Source organism: Solanum stenotomum, chromosome 4, assembly GCF_019186545.1.
Source record: "Solanum stenotomum isolate F172 chromosome 4, ASM1918654v1, whole genome shotgun sequence".
Lineage (NCBI taxonomy): Eukaryota > Viridiplantae > Streptophyta > Magnoliopsida > Solanales > Solanaceae > Solanum > Solanum stenotomum.
This window is the reverse complement of record NC_064285.1, coordinates 701598-729249: the sequence shown is the minus strand read 5'-3', so window position 1 is coordinate 729249 and position 27652 is coordinate 701598. Positions and strand designations below refer to the sequence as shown.

The 27652-nt window shown below is 36.7% G+C and overlaps 4 protein-coding genes across 12 annotated transcripts; all 4 read left to right on the top strand.

Annotated features, from left to right (window-relative positions):
* Positions 1 to 97: 97 nt before the first annotated feature.
* On the top strand, positions 98 to 8676 carry LOC125862010 (signal peptide peptidase-like 5). The gene is made up of 14 exons (XM_049541976.1): positions 98 to 323; positions 2113 to 2271; positions 2459 to 2570; positions 2698 to 2817; positions 3470 to 3621; positions 4538 to 4711; positions 5434 to 5468; positions 5566 to 5722; positions 5954 to 6007; positions 6115 to 6207; positions 7099 to 7241; positions 7787 to 7857; positions 8175 to 8258; positions 8338 to 8676. Exons 1-14 carry the CDS (start codon positions 183 to 185, stop codon positions 8439 to 8441), a joined length of 1599 nt encoding a protein of 532 aa, XP_049397933.1. The 5' UTR covers positions 98 to 182; the 3' UTR covers positions 8442 to 8676.
* A 776-nt stretch (positions 8677 to 9452) lies between these two features.
* Positions 9453 to 15085, top strand: LOC125862692 (eukaryotic translation initiation factor 3 subunit H). Of its 2 annotated transcripts, none has more exons than XM_049542817.1 (12): positions 9453 to 9509; positions 9588 to 9667; positions 11153 to 11269; positions 11385 to 11488; positions 11929 to 11995; positions 12468 to 12601; positions 12685 to 12733; positions 13176 to 13247; positions 13340 to 13441; positions 13536 to 13603; positions 13893 to 14045; positions 14754 to 15085. In XM_049542817.1, exons 1-12 carry the CDS (start codon positions 9500 to 9502, stop codon positions 14809 to 14811), a joined length of 1014 nt encoding a protein of 337 aa, XP_049398774.1. In that variant the 5' UTR covers positions 9453 to 9499; the 3' UTR covers positions 14812 to 15085. The 2 variants fall into 2 exon arrangements, with proteins under 2 accessions (XP_049398774.1, XP_049398773.1); XM_049542816.1 differs by having other exon boundaries at positions 9585 to 9667.
* A 755-nt stretch (positions 15086 to 15840) lies between these two features.
* LOC125862832 (uncharacterized WD repeat-containing protein C2A9.03-like) lies at positions 15841 to 23176 on the top strand. Of its 8 annotated transcripts, XM_049542949.1 has the most exons (11): positions 15865 to 16017; positions 17014 to 17025; positions 17806 to 17949; positions 19195 to 19362; positions 19464 to 19550; positions 20650 to 20784; positions 21164 to 21274; positions 21624 to 21715; positions 21789 to 21894; positions 22141 to 22227; positions 22460 to 23175. In XM_049542949.1, the coding sequence occupies exons 3-11, from the start codon at positions 17827 to 17829 to the stop codon at positions 22871 to 22873; spliced, it is 1323 nt and encodes a 440-aa protein (XP_049398906.1). In that variant the 5' UTR covers positions 15865 to 16017; positions 17014 to 17025; positions 17806 to 17826; the 3' UTR covers positions 22874 to 23175. The 8 variants fall into 8 exon arrangements, with proteins under 8 accessions (XP_049398904.1, XP_049398908.1, XP_049398907.1 ...); XM_049542947.1 differs by lacking the exon at positions 17014 to 17025 and having other exon boundaries at positions 15841 to 16029; positions 17814 to 17949; XM_049542951.1 differs by lacking the exon at positions 17014 to 17025 and having other exon boundaries at positions 15864 to 16029.
* A 707-nt stretch (positions 23177 to 23883) lies between these two features.
* On the top strand, positions 23884 to 27580 carry LOC125861231 (DEAD-box ATP-dependent RNA helicase 42). Its single transcript, XM_049541175.1, has one exon. It carries the CDS (start codon positions 24060 to 24062, stop codon positions 27429 to 27431), a length of 3372 nt encoding a protein of 1123 aa, XP_049397132.1. The 5' UTR covers positions 23884 to 24059; the 3' UTR covers positions 27432 to 27580.
* The last annotated feature ends 72 nt before the right edge of the window (positions 27581 to 27652 follow it).

Genomic DNA, 27652 nt, shown 5'->3' with positions numbered 1-27652 from the left:
TGAGCCAAACTATTTAATTAATGAAATTCCAATAATGACCTCATTACCTAATTTAGCCCACATTTTCTTCCAATTCTACCCNCCCCCCTCCCCTTCAAAATTTCTCAGCAAAAACAGAAAGATTTACTTATTGAATCTCCAAAAACCCTATGCGGAGATAATCGGAGATCAGTAGATTAATTATGGCATTTTCACGTCGGTTAATCGGAGTAAGCATTCTCAGTTGTCTTCTTCTGTTATCATCCACCGCTACCGGCGATGACGATATCTCACGCGCCGCCCCTGCTAATGCATCGAGCTCCTGTAACAATCCTTATCGAATGGTAAGTTTGATTCAATTCATGTATTCAAAATCCTTCTGGCGTTAATTTTTAGCTAGTTACCGTATTTCTGTAATCTCTAGTTTGAAACGAAATTGTTGAATGTTGGAGTGAATTGGGTTGAAATAGAATTGAATGGATGTAGAGTGTTCGTGTAGGTAACACTGACTAAGTTGGGAAAAAAGATCAATAATTTGGGGAATAGATCAGTAATGAGAAGTTCTTGTTGAAACTTAGAAATAGAGTTGATAGGTATGTGAAAGATTGGATCTTTTTTCTCTAGTCTAGTTTTAGAATGTTTAGTTTTGCTGAAACCAATTACTGTGTATTGGAGTGAAATATGTCCAAAATCTAAATAGAATGGAATGGATGTAGAGTATTCATGTAGCAATCACCGACTAGCTTGGGGAAAAGATCATTTATTTGAGAAGAAGACTACTTTCTTCCCTAGTGGAGTAGGACCTGGAAGTCGATTAGCAAAATTTGGGAAGAATTCAAGGAGCACCTGATTTTGGTTAGACATGTGATATGGAAATGATACTCTAAAAGAGGAATGTCCTAGCATATTTCAAGTTTCTGTTAGTTCTAAGGCAACTATTGCTGATTGAAGAGATAAGACCGAGTGGAGTATATCGTCAAGAAGTAATTTTCAGGATTGAGAATTCAGCTGCCTGATGAGGATACTACACACCGGACCAGGCAACTTGCAGGGACATAATGGATACAATGAGATGGAATTAGAATAACAGAGGTATTTTTACAGTCAAAAGTTGCTACCAGGTCTTGAGAAACTCATGAAGTACACTCCTGGCCATGGAAAGGGATGAAATAATTAAAGCTTTAACAAAAGTAATTTGTTTCAGCTGGATAGTGATGTTTGAAGCTTGAGGATTTATCCTTTGCAATAGATGCTTTTGATTATAATCTATTTTACTCGACCCAAATAAAAAACCTTGATTTTTGACAAATCTAAATCAGAGAAAAAGAACAAAATGGAACCACACTATCAGAACTTTCAAATGTTTAAACAAGATAGAAGAAAGTAGAATTAGGCTTGCCGTGAAGTTAACAAAAAGAAGATCTGTATATGCTAAGAGGCAAGGACACATATAAACTGAATTAAGGTGTAAAAAGATGACCTGGCCATAGTAGAAAACCCACATATTATAACATTTTACAGCTCGTATGTGACATTACTAAAATGCCCTCAAATATAATTTAAATGGCCTTAAGTACACGTGATGAACACACAATTTATACTCACTCTTCTATAATAGTAAAAGTGCGCATCTACTGGATGCCAGTATTAACAAAACTATCTTTACTTCATAGTTCATCCTAGTAAAAAAGTAGAAGATCTTACTTAATCCAAGAAAAAATAGAAGAGCAGTACATGGAAGTTCTAGTGTGCATTCAATGAGAAAAATAAAGATCTATGATAGGGAGATTCGTAACATGAGTTGTATGCATGTGAAAAAGGGAGTCAACATTTGTGTTACATCCCCAAATTCGACATGATTAACTAGTTTTGGATTGAGATGCAGTTGAACAGTTATTTGATTGTATTTCTGCAATTGCTTCTTGGTGATTTGGGAGTGTGAGGAAATTTGGATTCTAACCAGTTGATGTCATGTTATCTTTCACAAGTTATAAGTTAATGATCAAGAGAAGATTGGGTCCTGTCTATTTTCTTGTTGGGACAAAGTGTTCTTTGTTTTAACTCTGTTTTGCACCTGTGGAGACATACTGAGTTACTTGTTTCATACCAAGTTGCTTCTATCCTTTTGTACAGGTTCTGGTGAAGTTATGGATTGATGGTGCTGAGCATGAATCAATAGGTGGCTTAAGTGCGGCATTTGGATCTCTTTTATCCACTGATACTAAAAATGCCCCTAGATTGCCTGCTACTTATACAAAACCCTTGAATGGCTGTTCCAGCTCCTCTTTTAAGGTATTTATTCGAGATTCCTAACAATGCCTTTATTCTTAGGTAATTATCCCTCAATTAAGGGGATTTTCAATTCGTCATCTGTATTTTGGTTGCAATTCTTACTTTGACATATGCAGAAGGTTAACCTTTCTTTATTCTTTTGTTACACATTGCTTAATGCACAGATGTTTGTTTTTCTTTGATCTAGTTATCAGGCTCCATTGCTCTAGCTCTTCGCGGTCAATGTGATTTTCTAACGAAGGCTATGGTTGCACAAGCAGGAGGTGCTTCAGGGATTGTGCTGATAAATGATCAAGAAGGTTCATCCATGATTCATTGTCATATCAGTTTTTATTTTCTCTTAGTTTTTTACTTTTTACTTTTTGGTGATTATGTCTCCCCCATCTCTTCCGGAAATGACACTTTTTTTTTCCTGCTATTCTTTAGATCTTGTGGAGATGGCTTGTCCTAACAAGTCTACAGTATCAAACGTAACAATTCCTGTTGTAACCATTTCAAAAGCTGGAGGAGATGTCATAGACAAGTATATCTCTGCTGGAAAGAAAGGTAAAGTCTTGGCCTCATGTATATTACCTCCAGTTTCAGTCAAGGTTAACTTTCTGTTGATTCTAGTTCTGGTTTCCAAGGTATCTGGTATCTTAGGATATCACTGATACTTTCTTATAGTACATGCATTGTTTCCATGCTTTCAATTGTCTATGGAATCTGCTGTGTGTTCTTGTGTTTCTGGATAATGTGTGTCTTTAAAAAAGGTGTTCAACTCATGTCCTTTCCTCAGGATTTGATATGATTCATATTTTGTATGATACATGCATAGCTTTGCAGGAAAGATATGATAAGGTCTTTTTTACTATTTACATGTGCACCTTCGACACCGATGAAGTGCAAAATAAGTATGGTGCACTTCATCAGAGCTCCATAGCTCAAATCTAAGGCATGTTAAACTCCCGTTAAATTTGAGCTATGAATCTCTTGTAAGTTGTGAGATGTAATTCCACGGCATGGTATATAATTTAATCTTCAAATATCATTGCTCACTGATGACAATGTCCATTTAAAACATTGCAGTGGGTTCTCTAGATACTCTGTCCATTGTGCATTTCTTGTGATCCTTGTTTGATATTCTTATCTCTTGCTGTTCCTGTTTTCTTGTATCGTGGAAGAATTAACATGATGAGCATATTTACTCTTAATGCAGTGGAGATTATGTTTTATTCGCCAGATCGCCCCATTGTGGACTACTCAGCAATGTTCATATGGATGATGGCTGTTGGCACAATATTTTGTGCATCTTTTTGGTCGGAGTTTACTACATCTAAGGAAAACGATTTCAATGAACAGTCACCAGAGGTTCCAAAAATAGCATCCTGATATATCTTTGCGTTTAATATATATATAGCCTCTTATGTTCTTATAGAATTAATTAGCGATGCTCTGCTTGTTTTAATCAACTTTTCGTACTGTATCCTGAAGTTGATATCTTAGTTTTACGTTGCTGCACCATGTTAGATTTTGGAGTAGTACACTTGAGAATAGATGCAGTCCTTCAAAAGTTCATCTATCTGGTTCTGTAACATGTAGATTTGGATATGGATTCTACTGGTAGGGAATTTAGGTTGCAACTTAGCAGAACCATAGAGAATTGTTAGGGCATGAATAGATGCGGAGGAAAAGATATTAAATAATCCTTTTTGGAAGAGAAAGTTCTAGGATTTTTTATGTCATCTAAGCTAGAGGATGAAAGAATATTTTGCATTATGGGTATGGTCCGTTAAGTGGAGAGGTATCAGGAGCAGAGTGGTGCTTAAGGCAGATTAGCTATGCTTCTTTGACATGATTTTGAAAGCTAAAAGTTCTTCTCTGTTGAAGGAAAAGGAAATAATGTAGATGATAACTTCACAGCATTAGGATAAAATCATCGCTGGCTTAACATGCATTAGATATTGATTTATTTAAAGAGGAAATTTTGAACAAAGAACTGATGGCAATGATACAGACTTCTTGGTCACTTGTCTTAATTTAGTGCATCTAGCTTGTAACATAGCTGTGGAGCAGGTGCTTCATTTTTTATTTTGAGTTTAGAGTTGATTTTTATCATAGAATGTCAATGCCAACTCATCCTGATTTATGTTTCATAATTTGTCCCTCTTTTTGTTTCCCTTATTCTTTTTTGCTTGGAGTCAAAAGATTCGGATAAATCACATTTTGTTTTAATGATTAATGGCTGTCATATCGAGTTTATGTGTTCTTCCTTTCTCATTTTTAGGTGATTGCTGGAGGTTCCAGGGAAGAAGATGACAAGGAAATTCTAAATATCACTACAAAGAGTGCTTTTGTATTTGTCATCACAGCGTCTACGTTTCTGTTGCTACTTTACTTTTTCATGTCTTCTTGGTTTGTCTGGCTGCTGATAATACTTTTCGCTATTGGTGGAGTTGAGGTACTCAAATAATTCTCTACTTTTGACTTAATCACTAAGCCAAGATAACTTGTTTCGAACTTGTTAGACAAAACCTTCTCATTTCATACACTGCATTTCTCTGTTCACGGTGCTACTCGTTGACAGATTATAAGCCACCTATTTGGTACAAAAAGGAAGCATGATGATACGCAAAGATGATCCATCCACGAATTAATCACAACCAAACAAGCCTTTCAAAACAACTTGAAACCAAAAATTGTTCACAAATTGTCCCAAACAGTCAAATCGAACAGAAACTGATTAATAACCCACAAATGGGACCCATCCCTGTGACACATACTAAACCTTCAATCTCAATCTGTGTTCCCCAAATGACCCACTAATTATACCTTTCAGCTCATTGACTTATTAGTAGGCTGTGCCATTGCCAGTTATATTGTAATCAAGGGAACGTATCAACTGTTAAAATATTCATTTTGCTTGGTTGAATCAAAGATAAAATGATCTATTTTCCACATGAGCTCATAAAATGAAATTTTGTGCTTAATGCATTTTCTTGGTGGTTCTGCCTGCTTTGTTCTTTAGAAGTGTTACCCTTCCCAGTTCTAGAAAGAGTGAAGTTTATGGGCACGTATTGAGCATTTATGCATCTTGTTTGAGCTGGACTTAGGTTTCTTTTTCTGTTTGATTGACATTGTCTCTGCTTATTGACTTTTGGTGTTTAATTGTTTCCTTCTCAGGGAATGCATAGCTGTATAATATCCCTGGTATCGAGGTATAATATTTCCAAGAGCAGTTGTCTACCTGTCAGATTAATGTGGTTTAGATTTCTAATTAGCTTTCTACTTTGTTTCAAACAAAACTGCGAGTAGCAAATGTAAAGATTGTGGAAGGAAGAAGTTGAATTTGCCGCTTCTTGGGGAGATTTCTGTTCTTTCTCTTGTGGTCTTGATATTATGTGTGGCATTTGCAATATCCTGGGCAGCAACTAGGAAAGCATCATACTCTTGGATCGGTCAAGATATTCTGGTAAACTTATTAGCAATATTCGTCCTCAAAAATTTCATGCACTTGTTTGCATAATGGAATTGAAAAACTTTTTTGCACTTTGACATGTATGTTCTAAAATGAACTGGGTAATAATCTCCTCGAGCCAGTTTGTTATTCTCTGATGAATATGCATCATAGTCGCTCAGACTTTTTTTTCTTCAATGTTTTCACTTTCAACAAGGTTAGAATTAAAGAACTGTCTTGTTTCAGGGAATTTGTTTGATGATAACTGTTCTGCAGTTGGCTCAGTTGCCTAATATAAAGGTCTGTAGATACTTCTGTGGATTCTCCCATGAGAGGAGTTGATAGCTTTATTTGCTTCGTCATGGTTACCGTTCAAATTTCATTTGATGATTACTATTTTGCTTTAGGTTGCTACGGTGCTTCTGTGTTGTGCATTTCTATACGACATCTTTTGGGTTTTCCTTTCGCCTGCTATATTCCATGACAGTGTAATGATTGCAGTAAGTTCTCTCTTTGGCTACCTACATCTATCTCTCTGTACTGTTCATGCAGTCTTCTTGTATTGTATGAGCTGCCAATATTAACCTTTCAGTGCCTATTTAGTAAAAAAAATCGCTTTATGTTGAAATGTTCAATTGTGTAGTAACTAATAAATTGTTTTAGCATTTATAAAGGGTATAACCGTTCTATCTCTTAGGCTGTAAAAGGATTTTCTAATATGATAACATAAGCTTCACCTTTAGATTGTAGAACATGAGCATGCTCATATGTAACAATGATTTTTTTTTATAAGGTATTTTACTCTAAAGAACAACGAACTTGCTAGGGCTGGCGAGAAGCAAAAAATCTACTATAGTTCTGTTGAAATGAACTTAATTGAATGAGGAAAATAATGACTCAAAAGATTTGAGGAGTACTGAGGGTAGCATGAAACCTGCTAGGGATAAACTTGAATAGAAGATACATCAAAACTTCTTAATCTGACACCGGAGGGTCTCAAGAACATAGTAATCAATAATTAAACTGAAGACTCATTGAAAATTCTCTTTAGTCGATGTGAACTGTAGACATTTACTGAAATGAAACTAAAACATTTGATGGTTTTGCACATGGATGAACTCATGATATTTGTGAAGCTTCTGCAGAATAGTTTAGATGATATAGATGTATCTAGGGGAGCTTAAATGGTGCGCCTATGATATTTACATCTGATGGTTCAAAAGTTGCTTTGCGTCTTTTGGCTGTATGGCAGTAGCAGTTTGGTTTAATTGGTTCAATAAGCTGGAGTAATACATGATTCTTGTCCTTCATTATCACGATAAGTTGATTTAGCTCTTCAAACCAACATTGAAATATTCACTGACATCTTCTTGAGTTTGTTCCTTTAATAGGTTGCCCGCGGTGACAAAGCTGGCGGAGAATCCATCCCAATGCTTCTGAGAATTCCTCGAGTATCAGATCCTTACGGTGGCTATGATATGATTGGTTTCGGGGATATTCTCTTTCCTGGTTTGCTGGTTTGTTTTGCTTTCAGGTATCCCTTCGTTCTTCAGCCATCTTGCGAGCAAAAATTGTTAGCCTTTCCCAAAAAGTAAAAAGAACTAAGCACATTGTCTAAGGTGAAAAAAGAAGAATATTCCTCTTTGTGCAGTTGTTCTCAACCTTATCCCTTCGAGGGCATTCAGATGCTACATGTCTATAGATAGATAGAACAAAAATTGAATTGTAGTCACAGAGTCTTTATATTTGCCCATCTATGTTCTCATACAGTTTCTTTTAGTTGCCAAATATCTATAAGTATCTTGGTTATTTTCCGCAGAAAATGGTTCCTATGACACTGATAAAATTTCAGAAATCAATGTTGGGAAATGTATTGGATATAGAGCGGAGGATGTTTTCAACTCTATGGTTGCTGTATTAATGAGTTGATTACCTTTTATCTTCTTCTTTTTTTACGGAATGAAAATCATTTGCAGTTCCCTTTTCATCCATGTCTCATTTGATGGATTCACTTCCTTTCGAGAAAAGCAAGTGGAACGGGAGGCTCCTGTTGATCCTCTTTTCAATCTTTTTTTGCAGATTTGACAAAGCTAGAAAGAAGAATGTACTAAATGGATACTACATCTGGATGATAGTTGGTTATGGAATTGGTCAGTACTTTGCTAAATTATTAGTTGTCATCTTCTTTTAGCTACTTCACTAGTTTTTTCCAGCACCCCTTTGAGTAAATGATGATAGTTGTTCGAGAACAATAACAGGTAAAGACACTTCGAAATGCCTAAGAAGTGTTCACGAAGTATAAACTGCTGTCTTAAAGCACATTGTAAACAACAATAACAAAATCAAAATCGTTGTTGATGAGCAGAAATATTGAAATCTGTTGTTCTTTTCTTTTTTCCTGCTTACCGTTTCCTCCCCCAAGTTCTCACTTCAATCTCCTCTTCCAAATCAACTTAAAATTTCGCAGGTCTTTTATTCACATACTTGGGGATGTACCTAATGAACGGTCATGGTCAACCTGCTCTCCTATATCTTGTGCCCTGCACGCTAGGTATGACAGTTTGACAACATCCTGAATCAAAGTTTCTGATTGGTATTCATATATCATTCATTGACGTTTTAATCTTTAGGAGTTTATGTGTTGCTTGGATTGCTGAGAGGCGAACTTAAACACCTATGGAACTATGATAGCGAATCAACAAGAGTTGCAGACTCACTATTGGAAGACGCCTGATCGATGGAGAGATGGGAGAAATATTAAATCTACAAACACAAGCCATTGGTGTATAAACTGTTCATAGAATTTAAGTTCCAGGACGTTCATGGCTGTGTTGCATATGTATATTTTCCGTTCGCGACAGATTTTTCTTTCACCTTCAATTTCCACTGCAGCTATTCTTGATCAATATGTAAACATTACAGTAATCATACAAAAAGGAGAAGTTCTAATGAATCAGTTTTAGTAGTCACATTTCCCCTTATTGTTCTGCATATCATTTGTTGTACCTTTTGAGTCTTGAAGGCATTTGGCTTGAGATGGTGATATCTGTTTCTAATTTTTTTTGTTGTTTGCAAGTTTAGCCCTTTTTTTTTTTGGGTTTCCCATTGGTCTTTGGCACCCACATTGGAGCCCGACTAAATCAGGATTCGCACAGGGAAGTCCCACATTCGGGGTAAAGCTCTCCCTAACAAAGGCGACTCAATACCAAGGGGGTTCGAACTCGAGACCTCTTGGTTAAGGATGAAGGAGTTCTTACCATACACTAGTCTGAAGTTCAGATAAACGCGTCTAAAGTTTGACTTGTTAGAACAAAACTTCAAAACAATTCGACGGCAAGCAAAGTTATTAATTATCGGTTTAAAGACATGTCAACCATTAGAACCATTATTTATTAGTTATTGATATTGATTTTTTATCGATTTGGTTATCGATTTAATCGTTAAGATTTCACATGAAATTTTTTCTTTAATGAAAACTTAGAAATAATGTGAAATATCAAATGAACCGCACTCATGAGTTAGTAGATTGTATTTTTTCTTAATAGCAAACAACGACACCGTGAAAAACTTTATAGCGAAGGGTCTAATTGTAATTTATTATCTAATTATCGTTTAAGTTATTGATTTCGGTTCGATTTTAAAAGCGGTAATTCCTACTATTAGGCCCAATATATGTGAGTGAGTGAGTCCCGAAAGTTCGGCCCATATATAAAAATCCCTCTCTCCTCTCATCTTCACCCTCTTCAGCCTTTCAGCACAGTGATTTCTCTCCCTGCAGATAGAAATTCAATCATGGCGAACGGTATGTAAATTCTCTTTACTTTGAGTATTTGTACAAAATCATTATTGGTAATTGATCTTCCATTGTTTGTTGCAGTAGTACCGAGATCATTTTTGCAAGTTGCAGCTAAAGAAGAAGAAGCTGCACCGCCGCTGCGAGTCGTTCAGATTGAAGGACTGGTACACTTTCTCTTTACAACTAAATCATTTAGTTTATAGTCGAATTACGATGACATAGTATATGCCTGTTCTCTCCCTGATTGCACTTGTTAGGAGGAGGACATTGTGCATGAGGAAAGTAATTATAAGTAAAATTTAGCTACATATAAAAAATATAGGCCTTTTTAATTGCTTGTCTAAGCAAAAAGTATAATCTTTAATTGAGCTGAGTGAGTTGAGTTGGTATTGGATAAAGCCATGCATGTGTACAGTTATGTAATGATAGACTTGTGAGACTTGATGCTTGTAATTTGGTTTGTTCTTCACCTTCTCTGATTTGGCTGAGTAAACGGAGTATAGGAACTTATCTTACAAGTTACTATAAGCTATTTATTTAAGTTTCTTATTGCAAAAAACACTTAGAGTACTTGCGGTTTTTGCGAAGAAGAAAATACATTGGAAGTGTATAATTCATATAGGCAATACCAACTAGTTGGGATAAGGGTTGGTTTTTGTTGTTAAGATTATATTACCTACTAGTGTTTGTTCACTTTTACACTAGTTGGGATTGATTCAGCTTAATAGTCAAATTGTCAAGTATTGGAATGAAACAAGTCCAAATGGAGTGGGTGGAGTTGGAGTATTCATCATATAGTGGACCTGTACTGGTTTCGGATTGAGGCACTCTTTTAATTATTGTTGCTTATTTCACACAGCGATTGTTGTAACACTGACTAATTTTCTGATTTGGACCAACTTCTCATCTTCTCATTTTGGATGGGGGCATTGCCATCTTTCCCTTTGATCTAAATTTAATATTAATTAGTTCTTTCATAAACAAAAAGTTAATATTAGTCAATCCCTTTAATCTAGGATTGCAATGTGATTTTTGACTTAACTGAATTGAACTCAATTAATTTATTCCATAACAAATTTCATTGACCGGCTTCTAGGAGGTAAAGAACTATAATATGTTGGTACAAAGTAATTAATTGTGTGATTGAAGCAAATCAAAGAAGTAATGGCTATGATATGACCCTAACCTATGATGGATGAAGGCCTTTCATTTTGGCTCTGTAGGGCTACCCTATGGTATGGGCTTGGGCCTGGTTAGGCTCTTCTTGTAGGAGACCCATCCTTTTAGTTAAGAAAACCCTGTAAGAAACATATTAGCTAATATATTCTTTTAGGTCTCTTATATAGATGGCGACTTATATGAGTTTGAAGGAATGTATATTTAATCTTTAATATACTCCCTTATCCTAAATGATTGTCAGCTTTGAAGTAAATGATTTCCCACGATGTATTGGAATGTATCTTTTTTTTTCCGTTAATGTACACCATCATCCTAAATGATTGCCTATGATGTGTTGTATCAACAATTTTAAAAGATAGCAGATGGTCCTAGAAAGATAGACGTGAAAAAAAACTATTGTATTTTAATGGTATATAAGTATGTATATAGACGTACATGCATAATTTCTTGAGGTAAATTCTGTGCAACAGGTCATTCTGAAGATAATAAAGCATTGCAAGGAGTTTTCCCCAGCTTTGGTCACTGGGCAACTTCTTGGGTTGGATGTCGGAAGTGTTCTTGAAGTCACAAACTGTTTTCCATTTCCGGTATGTTGAATTCTAGCATTTCTTGCTTATTATTTATCCAAAAAATTGTTGTTTCAAGATTGCTGTTTCAGATTCATAAATGAGTAGACGTCTTCTTAAAATATTTTTTTTTCAGGTTCGTGAAGAGGATGAGGAGATCGAGGCTGAGGGCGCTAATTATCAGCTTGAAATGATGAGATGCCTAAGGGAGGTTAATGTTGACAACAACACCGTTGGTTGGTACGCTTACTTTCCTGTTTGACTACATCAGAGACAATTATGTATTTGCTGTACATAAAACGTGTTGAACCTGTGGTCCGTGTGGACTGGAACATTGGTTTTGTGATTTGTGTTTTGCATTTTGTTTGTGTTGATCAGTTTCTATGTGTTGGGGATTTGTGGTCTATCTGTACTGTGTTGATAAAAAAATGTTGCTGGATTGATTATTTTTTTGGACTGTTGTGATAACTGATTGCAGTTAGTTTTTTGAGTTAAGTTGGCATTTGTTAAAGTGAGCAGTTCTTCCTTTTTTTTTCTGGATTATGATGACTGATTTGTGTTAGACATTTTGACATTTCTTTTTCTGGTTTTGTTAAACTCGGACTTCTGTCTTTGGAAATTGTAATATGGGTATTGGTAATGTGCTGAACTATGAACTTTTTGTTGGTATTATATTACAGGTATCAATCAACTTTATTTGGTTCTTTTCAAACTGTTGAATTGATAGAGACCTTCATGAATTACCAGGTATATTCTTCATTTATGATTCTGTCCATCTCCATCTCTCATCTTTGGATTGTGAAATCGGTTGTATTGGTAATAGAGTTACACTTGTTTTGGTTCACGTGCTAATAACCTGCACCCAAGAAGTGCAACACAGATTATTTTATCTCTTTAGGAGCTTGAGCTAAATTATTCACTGTCAAAATCAACTCCTACCAGCAGCTTGACCGGAACATCCATGGAATGATTTCAAACTGAATGACATTGTGTTTTAATTTCTTCCGGCTTGTTTGTCTTGTATTTGCTCTGTCCAACAAGATAAATTTTATTATCATTGATGATATCATGAACGGAACACTCAATTCTGTAAAAATTACTTCTCTTGAAGAATTTTCTTATGTTCTTGCTTGATCGGTTGCTATTTGATTGTCTCAGACTCGGTTGTTTATGTGAATAATCACTTTTACTTGAACCCGATGGCTTCTTGTGACTGCAGGAGAATATTAAACGTTGTGTTTGCATTATTTATGATCCTTCAAGATCCAACCAAGGTGTCTTAGCATTGAAGGCCTTAAAGCTTTCTGATTCTTTCATGGAACTCTATAGGAGTAATAACTTTACTGGAGAAAAGTATGTGCATTCTCCTTTCCCACAAGGATAATTCTTTTGGACATAAAAAACTTATTCTATTGCTGATGTTGGTTTATTTCTAGGTTGAGAGAAAAGAACCTTTCATGGGTCGACATCTTCGAAGAGATACCAGTATGCTTTCTTATCCACATTACTTTTCTCTCACTTTCATTATCATGTGCAGCTGTTGTCTTTGTATGAGTAAATTTTTTCAGCAATGCAACTTATTGATTGCCATTCTGCGCTTGTATTAGTTCGAAAATCAGTTGCTTGAGATGTATTTCTTATTATTTCCCCCTTTTGCCCAGCGAAGGCATTCTTGACTTCTTTTGTTGGAGTACTGTTTTAATGTTAAACTCAATATCTGATGTGTATTTCTTCTTCACACTCTTTGATAAGATAAGTTTAAGATTCTTTGACTAATACCATTAAGGGGTATTACTATCTTGTTTTAGTCAGTCAACATGGTAACTTCAGATAAGTTATGTTCATAGTTTCTAGAGAGAGAAAAGTTGTACAAAGAAAGCTTGCTTCATTTTCTCTCACATTTTAATTTTGCCATTCTTTTGTACAGATTAAGGTTTCAAACTCGGCTCTCATAAGTGCCTTTATGACTGAACTTGAACCTGATACACCTGTAACTCAGGTATCTTAGTATTTTTTTGGAGGGAGAATTCTCAATGATCAGATATAGCCTGAAAAACTAACTGAATGAGTTTCTTTTCCCCTGTGTATCAGTGTGACTATGAGCGCCTACAATTGTCAACCAATCCATATTTGGAAAGGAATGTTGAATTTTTGATTGAGTGTATGGATGACTTGTCAATGGAGCAGCAAAAGGTTAGTCCTTCTCTTCATGGGTCAATCTTTCCCTTTCTGGGGAGTGTGTCATATGCTTGGATGTTCAGTTGCTAACATTACCTCCTGTTTGCAGTTCCAATTTTACTATCGGAACCTTTCCCGTCAACAAGCTCAGCAGCAAGCTTGGCTTCAAAAGAGGAGGTATTCTTCTTCTTTTTTTTCCGGAGACATTTTCAAGTGCTTGATCACCTAGACGTAATAGTCGATATGATAAGCTTACATGATTTATTTATTTATTTGGTGGTGGGGAGGAGGAATCCATTACCAGTTGTGACAGCTTGATAGTTGAGTATGCTAATTAGAAGTTTCAGGGTTGGGATGTCTTGGCTATGGTGTGGATGATGTATACCTGGTGAAATCTGCATTTATTTGTTTATTTTCAAGAGGTCCTTTCACATTGATATTTGTTCCGGATTTTTTTTCTCTGCAGGTCTGACAACATGGCACGTAAAGCTGCTGGAGAAGAGCCACTGCCGGAGGAGGATCCTTCTAATCCTGCCTTTAAGCCAATCCCAGAACCCTCACGATTGGACAGCTTTCTCATAACTAATCAAATAGCGAACTACTGCAACCAGATTAACGGGTGAGTTACAGTCTAAAGTGATGACCATTGTTCACATGCATGTTTGCAAACATTGCATATAGGAATTGTTCAACTGAGGAAACTCAGCCACTCCTGAACATAGTCAAAATTCAACCTGTCCAGTCTTTGGAAACTGTCTCTAACATTCTAATTACAAAAAGATTTGAAATGCTTCTACTACTCTTGACTAATATCTTAACTTTTTACCCCGAGCCCTTTTGCGTTTCTATTTGATTTCATTTGTTTTAGCTTTCCTTGAGACATACTTTTAACCTTAATTCTATACATGGTCTCGTAAGGAACTTGACTTGTTAGGTGGGGCAAGTATTTATTTGGAGTTTTGATAGTAGCTGAAAAAAAATCATGATGAATCGGTAATGCACACTCAAGGGTGTGATCAAGCAGTCAATGAAGTAGAGGAGATTTTTTTAGGTGATTAAGTTAGCCCATTGCTTATGCTAGTGAGAGGTATCCGGATCCAGCATTCGTTGAGATAGTCGAGGTGCAAGCAAGTACTTTTCTTGTGTTGGTTTGTTCAGGTTTATGTCATCTTCCTTGTTCAACGTGTTTTGGCAAAATGTCACTTGGTTTTATCACTCTCCTCATGTTTATTCCCGACTTCTGTTCTCTTGGAAAGCATCCCGCCTGCATGAGTAGTACATAATCTCTTCATTTTTCGAGGTAAACTCGTTTATGTATTGCTTGCAGTGTTGCTGGACAGAGCTTCAGTAGACTATATCTGATGAAGGCACTTCAAGAGAACTGAAGAAATCTATGGAGTAATAGACCAATTTTGTACTTTTCCATTTTGTGTCAGTTTTTTAAACGCTTTTTAAGTTGATATATGAAAAGAATGAATTCCTGTGTATGCAAGTGACGGGAGGCCTATGCTTCCTCGTTAACAACGACGTATTCAGTGTAATTTTACAAATGATATTTGAAGAGGATAGTGTATACGCACCTTATCTTGTGAAGGTAGAGATGCTTCCTCGTTTGTCTGAAATATAAGGGGAAAATATATGATTAAAATATTTTTCAAATCCCTTTTGTTGCTTCTTTCATGTCCAAGTGATTTAATATTTTATATATGCGTTTAAGTTATATATAAACAATAAATAAACCTTTATTTCAAAAATAGATAGTATACGTGCAATTTTTTTATATTAACTATGTACTTAATAAATTGATTTAATTGTTCCACCAAAGTAGCTTTGCCCATGTTCGTAGGACTCTTTACGTGTAGCTTTAAAAAAATATTAAAGAGATTATCAAGATTTTTTTCCATATTTGTCAACAATTAGGAATCATTTAGTAACGTGTATAAGAATGATATCGAATATAATAGACTAGTAATAAATAGTAATTGAATAATAGTGTAATCCAATATTATTAACGTTACTTTGTTTGGACGCCTATTACATATCCTTTCATAACATATCGTATCGGTGTTCGTTTATAATATACTAGTGAATGATAAACTAAGATTACTAATTAAAGAATAAACAAAGACAAAATGAGAAAAAAAAACTATAAGATAAGACGTTATGTAATAATAGAAAATAAATCCAATATTATTATTGTTACTTTGTTTGGGTGATTATTACAGATTATTAATTAAAGAATAAATAAAGATAAAATGAGAAAAAAATACTACGTTATAAGATAAGACTTTTCGTTATTACGTAACGAGTTTTTAACTATTGAAAAATAGGAGGTGAGGGTCCCTTAATCTTGAAATTTGGGCGCGTGGGTCTGTCTGTACATCCTTATATACTTAACAATCTTTCACAATCATACCAAAGGGATGGCATAAAGCTTCTTTGGCCGACATAACATGATTTTATAGAGCATAGGTCGCTATCATACAAACTACATATAATACATTGGGAAACAAGAAAAAAAAGATCTTTTTTTTTTCTTGATTTTTAACCATCTAGGAGACCTAACTGGTTCTTTTTCTGTGCCAGAGAAGGTGAATTCTGAGGTACTTTTCTTAGAACTCTCTATTTTTTGCTGTTTTTGTGTTTATGTAGACTTTATATGGAACCCCAGATTGTATTCTTGAGTTATTGAGGGTTGGGGTTGGGGGTTTGGGGTTGGAAGAGTCTAAATGGTGCCTGGTTTTGTGGGTTTATTTGGATTGTTGCTGAATTTGCACAAAAAATGTCATCTTTTTTCCCGTGATTTTATAGAGAGCATAGATCCTAACATACAAACTGCATGTAGTACATTGGAAATGAAGGAAAAAGATCCAGTTTTTTCTTGTTTTTAAATCATCTGGGAGACCTAACTGGTTCTTTCTCTGACCCAGAGAAGGTAAATTCTCAGTAACTGTTCTTGGAACTCTCTTTTTTTTCTGTTTTTGTGTTTATGTAGTCTTTATATGGAACCCCAGATTCTATTCTTGGGATTTTGAGGTGTGTGGAGGGTGGGGTGGGGGGTTAGGGGGATTGGAAGAGTCTAAATGGTGCCTGGTTTTGTGGGTTTATTGGATTTTTGCTGAATTTGCAGAAAAATGTCATATTTTCCCTTAATTTTTTAGAGCTTATACAAACTGCATATAATACATTGGAAAAGAAGAAAAAAGATCAGTTTTTTCTTGCTTTTTAATCATCTGGGAGACCTAAAGTGAATTCTCAGTTACTGTTCTTGGAACTCTCTATTTTTGCTGTTTTTGTGTTTTTGTAGTCTTTATATGAAACCCCAGATTCTTATTCTTGGGTTTTTGGGGTGTGTGTTTGGGGGTGGGGGGATTGGAAGAGTCTAAATGGTGTCTGGTTTTGTTAAGTTTATTGGATTTTTGCTGAATTTGCAGAAAAATGTCATCCTTTTTTGCTTGATTTTATCGAGCATAGATTGTTAGCATACAAACTGTATATAATACATTGGAAAAGAAGAAATAATTTCAGTTTTTCTTGCATTTTGATCATCTAGTAGACCTGACTGGTTCGTTCTTAACCCAGAGAAGGTAAATTCTCAGGTACTGTTCTTAGAACTCTCTATTTTTGCTGTTTTTGTGTTTATGTTAAATGGAACCCCAGATTCACAGAATTGAATTTTTTTCTTGTTGGGTTTTTGTTATGTGTGTGGTTGGGGGTAATGGGAAGAGAAAAGATCATTCTTTCTTGCTTTTCAATTATGTTGGATTATTTTTAAGAGAGAGCTGCTGGTTCTTTCTCTGAACCAGAGAAAGTAAATTCTCAGGTACAGTTCTTAGAATTCTTTTCTTTTTGCTATTTCTTGTGTTTATTTAGTCTTTAAAGGCAACCCCAGATTCATTGAATTCACTTTCTTCTTGATGGGTTTTTGGTGTGTGTGTGTGTGTGTGTGGTGGTGGGGGGTGGGCATGGTTGTTGGGAAGAGTCTACATGATGTCCTGATTTTATGGGTTTATTGGATTCTTAGTTGAATTTGCATAAAAAATGTCATCTTTTTTAGTGTGTTTGGTTTGGGGGTTGGGGGTGGGGGTGGAAGAGTAACAGTTCCTGGTTTTGTGGGCTTATTGGATTTTAGCTGAATTTTCAGAAAAAATTCATCTTTTTTTCTTTGATTTGTTGCTTTTTATTTTAAGTAATTTCCAAGCTAGCCAACAGTTTTGGTTCTCCTATTTTCTTTCCCTAGAAATATGTGAATGTTAACATATTTGTGTTTGTTTTTCTGCTCCTTTTTTGCCTTGTTCTGATTTGGACCTTTCAGTTTTGTTTCTCTATATCTGGGAATACAATGTTTTTAGTTTTGTTGAACTTTTTCTTGAACTTAGGGTTGAAGGGTGTGGGAAAGCATGTCTTACCAAAGGGCTGAGAGATTGGGTTACATGAGTCTTGATGAAGAGATGGCAGATACGATGGATGAATTTGAAGAGGTATTCTACAATGAGGACACAAACCTTGATGACTTTGAGATGGTCAGTACATATACACTTTGACTTATTCTTATTCTCTGGTAGCTTATGTTGAGTTTTGCTTTGAGACTGTTGAATTTAGTGATCACCTCAACAAAAGTGTGAACTCGTGTATCTGTTTATATTAGGTTTGAATCTAAGTTGCTCGGACTCTGGTGCGGGTGTCTCGATACGGGTGCGTATCTAGAGGTTGGATCCTTCATGATCTAGTTTTTAAGATTCGGGGATATGGATCCATGTATGGATACGGGTGTGGGAATTCGCCTAAAAATAATTATTAAAATATCTAAAATAGAGCTATAAAACCTAAATTATGAGATATTATGTGGAGAACTTGAGGAGAATCATGGAAGGAAATTAAAGGAAAAGGAGTGACAGAGAAATTTCTATATAAAAGGTTTTCCATTTTCTTCAATTTCACCTTAGCTTTTGTATTGATTATAGGAATCATTAAAATTGTCCAGTCTTTCCCCATTGATTTTGGTCAAAGTACCCAAAATACGTTGACCAAATTGGACACGGATCTCACACCCACACCCATGTCGTGTTGACACGGGTGTGGCACCAAAAGTAAAGAGTCCGAGCAGCTTAGGTTTGAATCATGGCCCCTTAGAGCAGGCCTGACCAGTTTTTCTTTGGTTCAAATGCGTGGAAATTCCTTTGATAATGCGTGTCAGTGAGAAATGAATCTAGGGCCTTTATCTGATTTGAATTTTGATGCCATGTTAAATAGCGACCACTTCATCTAAACTTTGATCTGTTGCAGCGGCCAGTGAGAACATGCTTGTTTTGGTGCGAACATTATGTTGAAAAAATATAATTTTCCAGTTAGTTTAGCAATAACTATTTTGATGTATACTAGATTCTGCATTCTGGATTTGCTTATTTGTGTTGTTACTTTTTGAAGCGAAACATGCATCTCTTAAAGATGTTCTTCATTTGAAAAATCTATTGGTAATACAGCCGCGCGGTCAATACTAATTGCCCTTATTGAATTCGATGATAGTCATGTTACTCTTTTTCCTTTTAGGCTTCATTTCTCCTATTTGTTTGATGGAGTAATGACACGACCTGTTTTTCTCAATGTACTGAGATGAGTTTTTTGCATTTCATTCTGTATTTTGAGTTACCTTGAATTATTGAAACTGCACATCAAGTGAATGCATGAATATGTGATTACTTTGGTCAGTTGGTGTCAGATATCAAAATGGTGTATTTACTTTTTTTTTTTTTTGGAATATTGGTTAGGTAACAGAAGGGACAGATACATCCGCTGCACAAGCAAGGAAAGGCAAAGATATACAAGGTATCCCATGGGAGAGATTGAATATAACGAGGCAAAGCTACAGATTGACAAGGCTCGAACAATACAGGAATTATGAGAACATACCTTTGTCAGGAGATGCTGTAGATAAGGTCTGTAGCTTCATTATTTTTTTCTTTAAGGATTTTAATTCAGTATTTCCAAAGTATAGTTATAAACTCTGCGGTTCTTCTATGTTATGTTGCTTTGTCAGGAATGCAAACAGGTGAAGAAAGGTGGCAACTTCTATGACTTCTTTTACAATACAAGATTAGTGAAGCCTACCATACTTCATTTTCAGGTATGCATTTATTTTGTAGATTATACAAATAGTGTGAGTCCAGCTGTGATTTTCCACCTATTAATGAATCCTTTCGTATCACCTCCGGTTTCGGAGAAGGACTAAATGGATCATGAAGTTGTCAATCAATTAATTAGAGAGAAAGTTGGAGCTGCTATTTCTTGCAGCTGGGTTAACTTTTACTTGTGTTGGTCGGACTCTTTAAAAATGTTGTTGGGTGTGTGCTAGATCCTCCAAAAGTAGTGCCTTTTTTTAGGATCAGACACAAGTGCAACAATATTCTTGTAGAGATGACGTTACATAGATTTCTACATATGCTTTCTTGAGCTTACCCCATGTTTCAGCCATTCTTGTTTACTTGCTTCTGCTATATGCAATTTCTCCGTTGTGGGACGTTGAATGATGCGAGGTTTACCCAAGAACTGCAAAATCCTCCCTGATGTATCTCTCCACCCTATGTTGTCCTCATCTTCTGGAATAAAGACCAAGGATTTCCTGTCTCCTAACCAATCCTCATTCCTCACGAAATGCCATAATTATTAAATTCTGCTCCTGAGAAAGCTAGCCCCTTTCTATTTATAAAAACCGGGTCTGTTAACATTTTCACTAATATCTAACAATTCGAAGGACTTCCTCGTCAACAGTATAATGAATAACTTACTGTCTTTGTATTCTTCAAATTCCAGTAAGTATACTATCATCCTAAAAATAGGAGCATACTCTATTACTTTCATCAATTTTAGCATTACAAGCATTCAATATGACAAGAGAACTTGAGTAAGCATGCATAAAAACATGCCTAGGATATCAGGGAAGTCTCCTCAATTAGGGATTGGTCAAAGATAAAGGAAATGGAATGGGTTTCTGAATTCTGATCGTGCCAAGACAAGAAATTACTGCCAGAGGTTCTCCATCCCATGTGTGATGCTTTTGGGTTAACTTCTTAACTGCAGTTACTGTAAAAAAGGAATCTATTAACTACTTATTTCTTTGGAAAATTTTGGATTATTCTATGGTGTTTGCCTCGTAAATAATGTTTTTTTTTTTCATTTGCTGAAAGGATAATTTTAATGATCTCTTTATGCCATTTGTTTTGCAGCTAAGGAACTTGGTTTGGGCTACTTCAAAACATGATGTGTATCTTATATCGAACTACTCACTTATGCACTGGTCATCCATTTCCAACAACTTAACCGAAGTCCTTGATTTCTCTGGACATATAGCACCGTCAGAGGTAATCCAGAATGCACTTAGTGACCTTCCTTTTGTATTTTAGTTTCTAGGGTACCTGTAGTTCTTCTTCTTCTTCATGCTGGTGTCATGTTTCCATGAAGAGGACTCTTATGTGTATGTATCTTATGAATTCTTTCTTCTGTTAACATTGCGGTGGGATTTGAAAGAGTACCCATCTATCCCTCTTGAGTTTGGGTTTTCAAGATGTTTTGTTTTTGTCTTTTNCCTCCCTCAGGGTTGGAGGTGGGGGGGGGCTTACCATCCGAGCACCCCTCTTGTCAAGATGTTTTCTTTGATTCCAATTAGAAGTCAATATTTTTTGTTGTTTCTTCCCTTATTGATTATGTCTAACCTGCTCTTTTTGTTACTTTGGCCTCTAGAAACATGCAGGAAGTTTGTTAGAAGGTCTAACACAAACACAGATCAGCACAATGGCAGTGAAGAATCGCTTTGTTGTCGCAGGGGGATTCCAAGGGGAACTCGTTTGTAAGGTTAGTAGGGTTTGTTTTGAGTTTCATCAAGAAGATATAATAAAATTAGTTTCCGGAGAAAATTCATGAAAAAGAGAGGAGGTGTAAGTCCCAGGTCTTTGGTCTGTTTCCACAATAATCAAAGTGTATGCATAGATGGATTATGTTAGAGATAGGTCATGTTAACTTATTGGCAAGCGTATTCAAGTTTTTTCTGCTGTTGTTCATGAGCATTTTATTTTTAATAATTTCATATCTATTGATAGCTCAAGACTAGCAAGACTTGGTTAATTAAATTTGAATGAAATTGAATCTTTATACCGCATGCGCCTTTTGTCATCCTGACTTAACTTAGCTTCATATAATGCAGTGTTTGGACAAGCCAGGTATAAGCTTCTGCGCAAGGACCACTTATGAGGATAATGCTATTACAAATGCTGTCGAGATATATGATAGCTTGAGGTAGTATGAATATAATATGAGTTGTTGGACTAATTCGAAATTCAACTGTATAAACATCTCAATTGTTTTGCAGCGGTGGGCTTCATTTTATGGCTGCTAATAATGATTGTGGTGTGAGAGAGTATGACATGGAGAAATTTCAGCTTATGAACTACTTCCGGTTCCCTTGGCCAGTGAACGTTAGTTTCTTATCTATCTTTTACTGCTTTTTTTATTCTTTCATTTCCCATTTATTTCTTGTGGCCGGGAAGGCGGGGTGTTGTAATTGACATTCCATCATAGGCCTAGTGAACACACATTTTTCTTAGTTGTAAATAATTCAGATTGTTTGTGAATTAGAAGATGTTTGAGATGCATCTGTTTTTAAGTACTATTCGAAGATGGAACCTCTCATGCATTCATAATTTCATTGGTTATTTATGCAGCATACTTCAATGAGCCCAGATAGCAAGATTCTTACTGTTGTTGGAGATGATCTCACTGGCTTACTTGTCGATTCTCAAAATGGAAAGGTATTCAATTGTTACCTTTAAAATCAGATGTAATGAAAAGTTTTTCATCGTGTGGTTGCTTCGTATATGTTGGTCATTTCTTTACTGCATTTTTGGTGAGGTTATTATTGGCAAGAATCTATGAATCAATTGCAATGAATTTCGCTTCTATTTGTTTCTTACATTTTTCATGTGAGTCCTCCATTTTCTGATCCGATAAATCTGTTCTAATCGAGGGTCTTTACTGTATCAGACGGTTGGCTCGATTGTTGGTCATCTAGACTACTCTTTCGCATCTGCCTGGCACCCTGATGGTTGTACCTTTGCAACTGGGAATCAAGACAAAACCTGCCGAATTTGGGACATGAGAAACCTGTCATCACCTACAGCAGTGCTGAAAGGAAACATGGGTGCTGTCCGATCTATTCGTTACTCATCAGATGGACGATTCTTGGTAGTAGCTGAACCTGCAGATTTTGTCCACATTTACAATGCTGAAGGAGAGTACAAGAAACGTCAAGAAATTGACATGTTTGGCGAGATATCTGGTGTATCTCTGAGTCCAGATGATGAGTCTCTTTATATCGGTATCTGGGATCGAACATATGCAAGCTTGCTCCAATACAACCGAAGGCGTTCTTCCGTATATGTTGATTTGTTCACATAAACCTACTGATGGTTTGTTTCTTCACCGCAGGCCGGTGTACCGGGGAAAATAGGTTTCCTCATAGGTGATGAGATGAAATCATGTTGAACTTAGAAACTTGGCTCAGTTTTTGGTCCTTAGTATACCATGTACAGTGTCCTTAAGAAAAAAGCCTTATATACAGAGCCTTATTTCTAGTACAGTCAAGACTTCTCTATAAACAGTCGTCCTCTATTACAACATTTCGCTTTTGGTACCAACTTTTCATGTTACATGTTATATTGTATGTTTTCTATAACAACATTTCGCTATAGCAACAAAAAGAAATATCTTGATAAGCGATGCGTTATAGAGAGATTTGAATATACAACATTTATGCTTGATTTGTGCTTCTACATTTTGGTAAAAAAAAAAAAGAAATTACAAGAGTAATACTACAAGTACTTGTATGGATAAATGAGATTACTACAAGTACTTGTATGGATAAATGAGATAACGCCGAACAACCTATTAGCCTTCTACCTGTTCTCTATAGCCTTGGTAAGCTGAAGTTACGGCATGTCCTGTTTAATTACATCTCTCCAATATTTCTCAGATCTACCTCTATCCCCTCCTCGAATCATCCATACTCAACATCTCACACATCTGCACTGGGACATTCGTGCATCTCCTCTTCACATTCTCGAATCATCTTAATCTCACATTCCGCATCTTGTCCTCCACTAAGGTTACTTTTAGCTTGTCTCAGATATCTTCACTTGTGATCTATTTCATCTAGTAAAGTCCATACGTCCATCTCAAACCTGACCCCTATTGCGATGGAAATTTATTTTTTGAAAAAATATATTATAAAATATAAATTAAATCAATTAAGTTGGTTTTTTAATCTATAAACTACTATCAATTTTATCATTAGTTTTAAAAAAAATTAAAATTTTATCATTAATAAAAATCAAATTAAAATCGAAAAAGAAATTTTGGATTTGGTTTGGTTTTTATATTTTTGCACTCCATATCAAACTCCACTCAACTTATAAAGTAGTCGGAGAAAAAAAAATTAGGGTTTGGAAACCAGCTTCAAATAATTGGTGATTTCGCCGGAGATAATTGGGGATTTTGCCGGAATAAGCTGTGTACCGGCGGTTACCTGATTCCGGTTTCTTCCGGTGAGGTGTATTGCTTTGGCTTCCAAGTTCCGACTATCAAAATGGAAGAGTTGAAGCACAAGTCGAAGAGAGAGGACGAGTCGAAGAAGCGCCACCGTGATAAGGAGGATCGAGACCGTGAAAAGAAGGACAGAGACCATCACCATCGTGATAAGAAGGATCGCGAGAGAGAGAAAAGCAGCCGCTATGAAAGGGAGAAAAGTGCTGATAGAGATAGGGCAAAGCACAAGGATAGGCACAGTAGAGGAGATAAAGAGCGTGAAAAGAGCAGCAAGGTTCGTGATGATGATGACAGACCTAGAGATAAAGTTAAAGAGCGAGAAAAGGATAAGGAAGATCGTGAAGAAAGAGAGAGGGAGAAAGAGAGGGAAAGGGAGAAGGAGAGGGAACGCGAGAGGGAGAAAGAGAGGGAACGTGAGAGGAAAAGAGATAGAGAGAGGAGAGAAAGGGAGAAGGAGAAGGAGAGGAATCGCGAAAAGGATAGACACCGGGAAGTATATGAAAAGGGAAGTGATGATGAAGTTGATGCGAAGGATCGTGAAAGGAAGAGGCGAAAGAGGGATAATGATGATCATCACAAGGAGAGGGATCGTGAAAGGAGTAGCAAACCAAACAACAGGCTAAGGGAAGAGAGCACTGATGAAGTATCAGCTGAAAAGGATCAGAAGAGTCGAGAAGAGGATCTAGCTGAGGAGCAAAGGAAATTAGATGACGAGATGGAGAAGCGAAGGAGGAGAGTTCAGGAATGGCAAGAGCTAAAAAGAAAAAAAGAGGAGTCTGAGAGGGAGACACTTGGGGTTGATGCAGGTGCTGAAGAACCTAAGTTGGGCAAGACTTGGACATTGGATGGTGAGTCTGATGATGAAGATGCTGAGGGGAAAACTGGCATGGATATTGATATGGATGATAGTGGCAAGGTCATGGAAGATGAAAATGGAGCTGACAAGGTGGTTAGTTCTAGCATTGGATCTGATTCCCCTGTTATTCAGAATGGCAGTGATGGAATAGTTGACGATGATGAGATTGACCCGTTGGATGCTTTTATGAACAATATGGTTTTGCCTGAAGTTGAGAAGCTTAACAAATCCGTAGTCAATAGTTTGGATGGTGAAAATTCCAGTTTGAAAGAGAAAAACGGTCTGAGGAAGGAAGAAAAGCCTAAGATGAGCATGAAGAAAACCACGGGAAGAATTATCCCCGGTGAAGATTCGGATTCAGATTATGGGAACGTTGAGAATGATGAAGATCCTTTGGAGGAAGAAGATGATGAAGAATTTATGAAACGGGTGAAGAAAACCAAGGCCGAGAAACTATCATTAGTGGATCATTCAAAGATTGAATATCCTCCTTTCAGAAAGAACTTCTACATAGAAGTTAAGGAGATTTCAAGAATCAGTGCTGAAGAGGTTTCTGCTTACAGGAAACAACTGGAATTGAAGATCCATGGCAAGGATGTTCCGAAACCAATCAAAACATGGCATCAGACTGGACTGTCCTCCAAGATGTTAGACACTATTAAGAAGCTGAATTATGAGAAGCCCATGTCTATTCAAGCTCAGGCTCTGCCAGTAATTATGAGTGGCCGAGATTGTATTGGGATTGCTAAGACAGGTTCTGGTAAAACTCTGGCATTTGTATTACCAATGCTGAGACATATTAAGGACCAGCCTCCTCTGATGTCTGGAGATGGTCCTATTGGGCTAATAATGGCCCCTACTAGAGAGCTTGTACAGCAAATTCATAGTGATATTAAGAAGTTTGCGAGAGTGATGGGTCTCACCTGTGTACCTGTGTATGGAGGTTCTGGTGTTGCTCAACAAATTAGTGAATTGAAACGAGGAGCCGAAATTGTTGTGTGCACTCCAGGTCGGATGATTGATATACTCTGTACAAGTGGTGGGAAGATTACAAATCTGCGAAGAGTCACGTATTTGGTCATGGATGAAGCTGATCGGATGTTTGATATGGGATTTGAACCTCAGATCACAAGAATTGTCCAAAACACTCGGCCTGACCGTCAAACAGTCCTGTTCTCTGCAACTTTTCCTCGTCAGGTTGAAATACTAGCTCGTAAAGTGTTGAACAAGCCTGTTGAAATACAGGTAGGTGGTAGGAGTGTTGTGAACAAGGATATAACACAATTGGTTGAGGTGAGGCCAGAAAGTGATAGATTCCTTCGGCTTCTTGAGTTACTTGGTGAATGGTATGAAAAAGGTAAAATTTTGATATTTGTTCACACACAGGAGAAATGTGATGCTTTATTTAGAGATATGCTCAAGCATGGTTATCCCTGTCTCTCCCTTCATGGGGCAAAAGATCAGACTGATCGTGAGTCCACCATATCCGACTTTAAAAGTAATGTATGTAATTTGTTGATTGCTACTAGTATAGCAGCCAGGGGCTTAGATGTCAAGGAGCTTGAACTGGTAATCAATTATGATGTTCCGAACCATTATGAGGACTATGTTCATCGTGTTGGGCGGACTGGTCGAGCTGGTAAGAAAGGTTGTGCCATCACATTCATATCCGAAGATGATGCAAGATATGCACCTGATCTTCTAAAAGCTTTACAATTGTCGGAGCAAGTTGTTCCAGATGACCTGAAAGCTCTTGCTGATGGTTTCATGGCAAAGGTTAATCAGGGACTTGAGCAAGCACATGGGACTGGTTATGGTGGTAGTGGTTTTAAATTTAATGAAGAAGAGGATGAAGTGAGAAGAGCAGCCAAAAAAGCACAGGCAAAGGAATATGGATTTGAGGAAGATAAATCAGATTCAGAGGATGAAGATGAAGGAATTAGAAAAGCAGGTGGTGACCTCTCTCAGCAGGCTGCCCTTGCTCAGGCTGCTGCTCTTGTTGCTGCTTCCAAAGCGAGTATGGCTTCAGCAGCAGCTCCAGTTTCAGCTGGTCAGCTTCTTCCCAATGGTGGATTACCTGTTGCATTGCCTGGTGTACTTGGTATTAATATACCAGGTGCAACAGCAGTTGCTGCTGGAAATGGACTATCAGTTGGCTCTAATGATGTGACAGCCAGAGCAACAGCATTGGCAGCTGCCTTGAACTTGCAGCATAACTTGGCAAAGATTCAGGCCGATGCAATGCCTGAACATTATGAAGCAGAATTAGAGATAAATGATTTTCCTCAAAATGCTCGTTGGAAGGTTACACACAAGGAGACGTTGGGTCCTATTTCTGAATGGACAGGAGCTGCCATCACCACTCGAGGACAGTATGTTCCACCTGGCAAGGTACCAGGGTTTGGGGAAAGGAAGCTGTACTTGTTCATTGAAGGCCCTACGGAGCAATCTGTCAAGAGAGCAAAAGCAGAATTAAAACGTGTATTGGAGGACATTACCATGCAAGCATCATCACTTCCTGGTTCTGCTCAACCGGGCAGATACTCAGTTGTATAAGAATGAATGCCGTTGTCATTTGATGTTTCATTTTTGTCTATTATCTTTTCCGGGCAAATTATTTCCTAAATTTTGTTACTCAATTTGGAGATGACTTACTTTGTAATGATATAAACAGGTTTAACTAGATACATGATTCTCAGTGATCAGCCATGGTTAGTTCCTCTCCTATATTATTTTATAAATCCTGTTATCTGTATTACTTGATTCCTTTACTGATA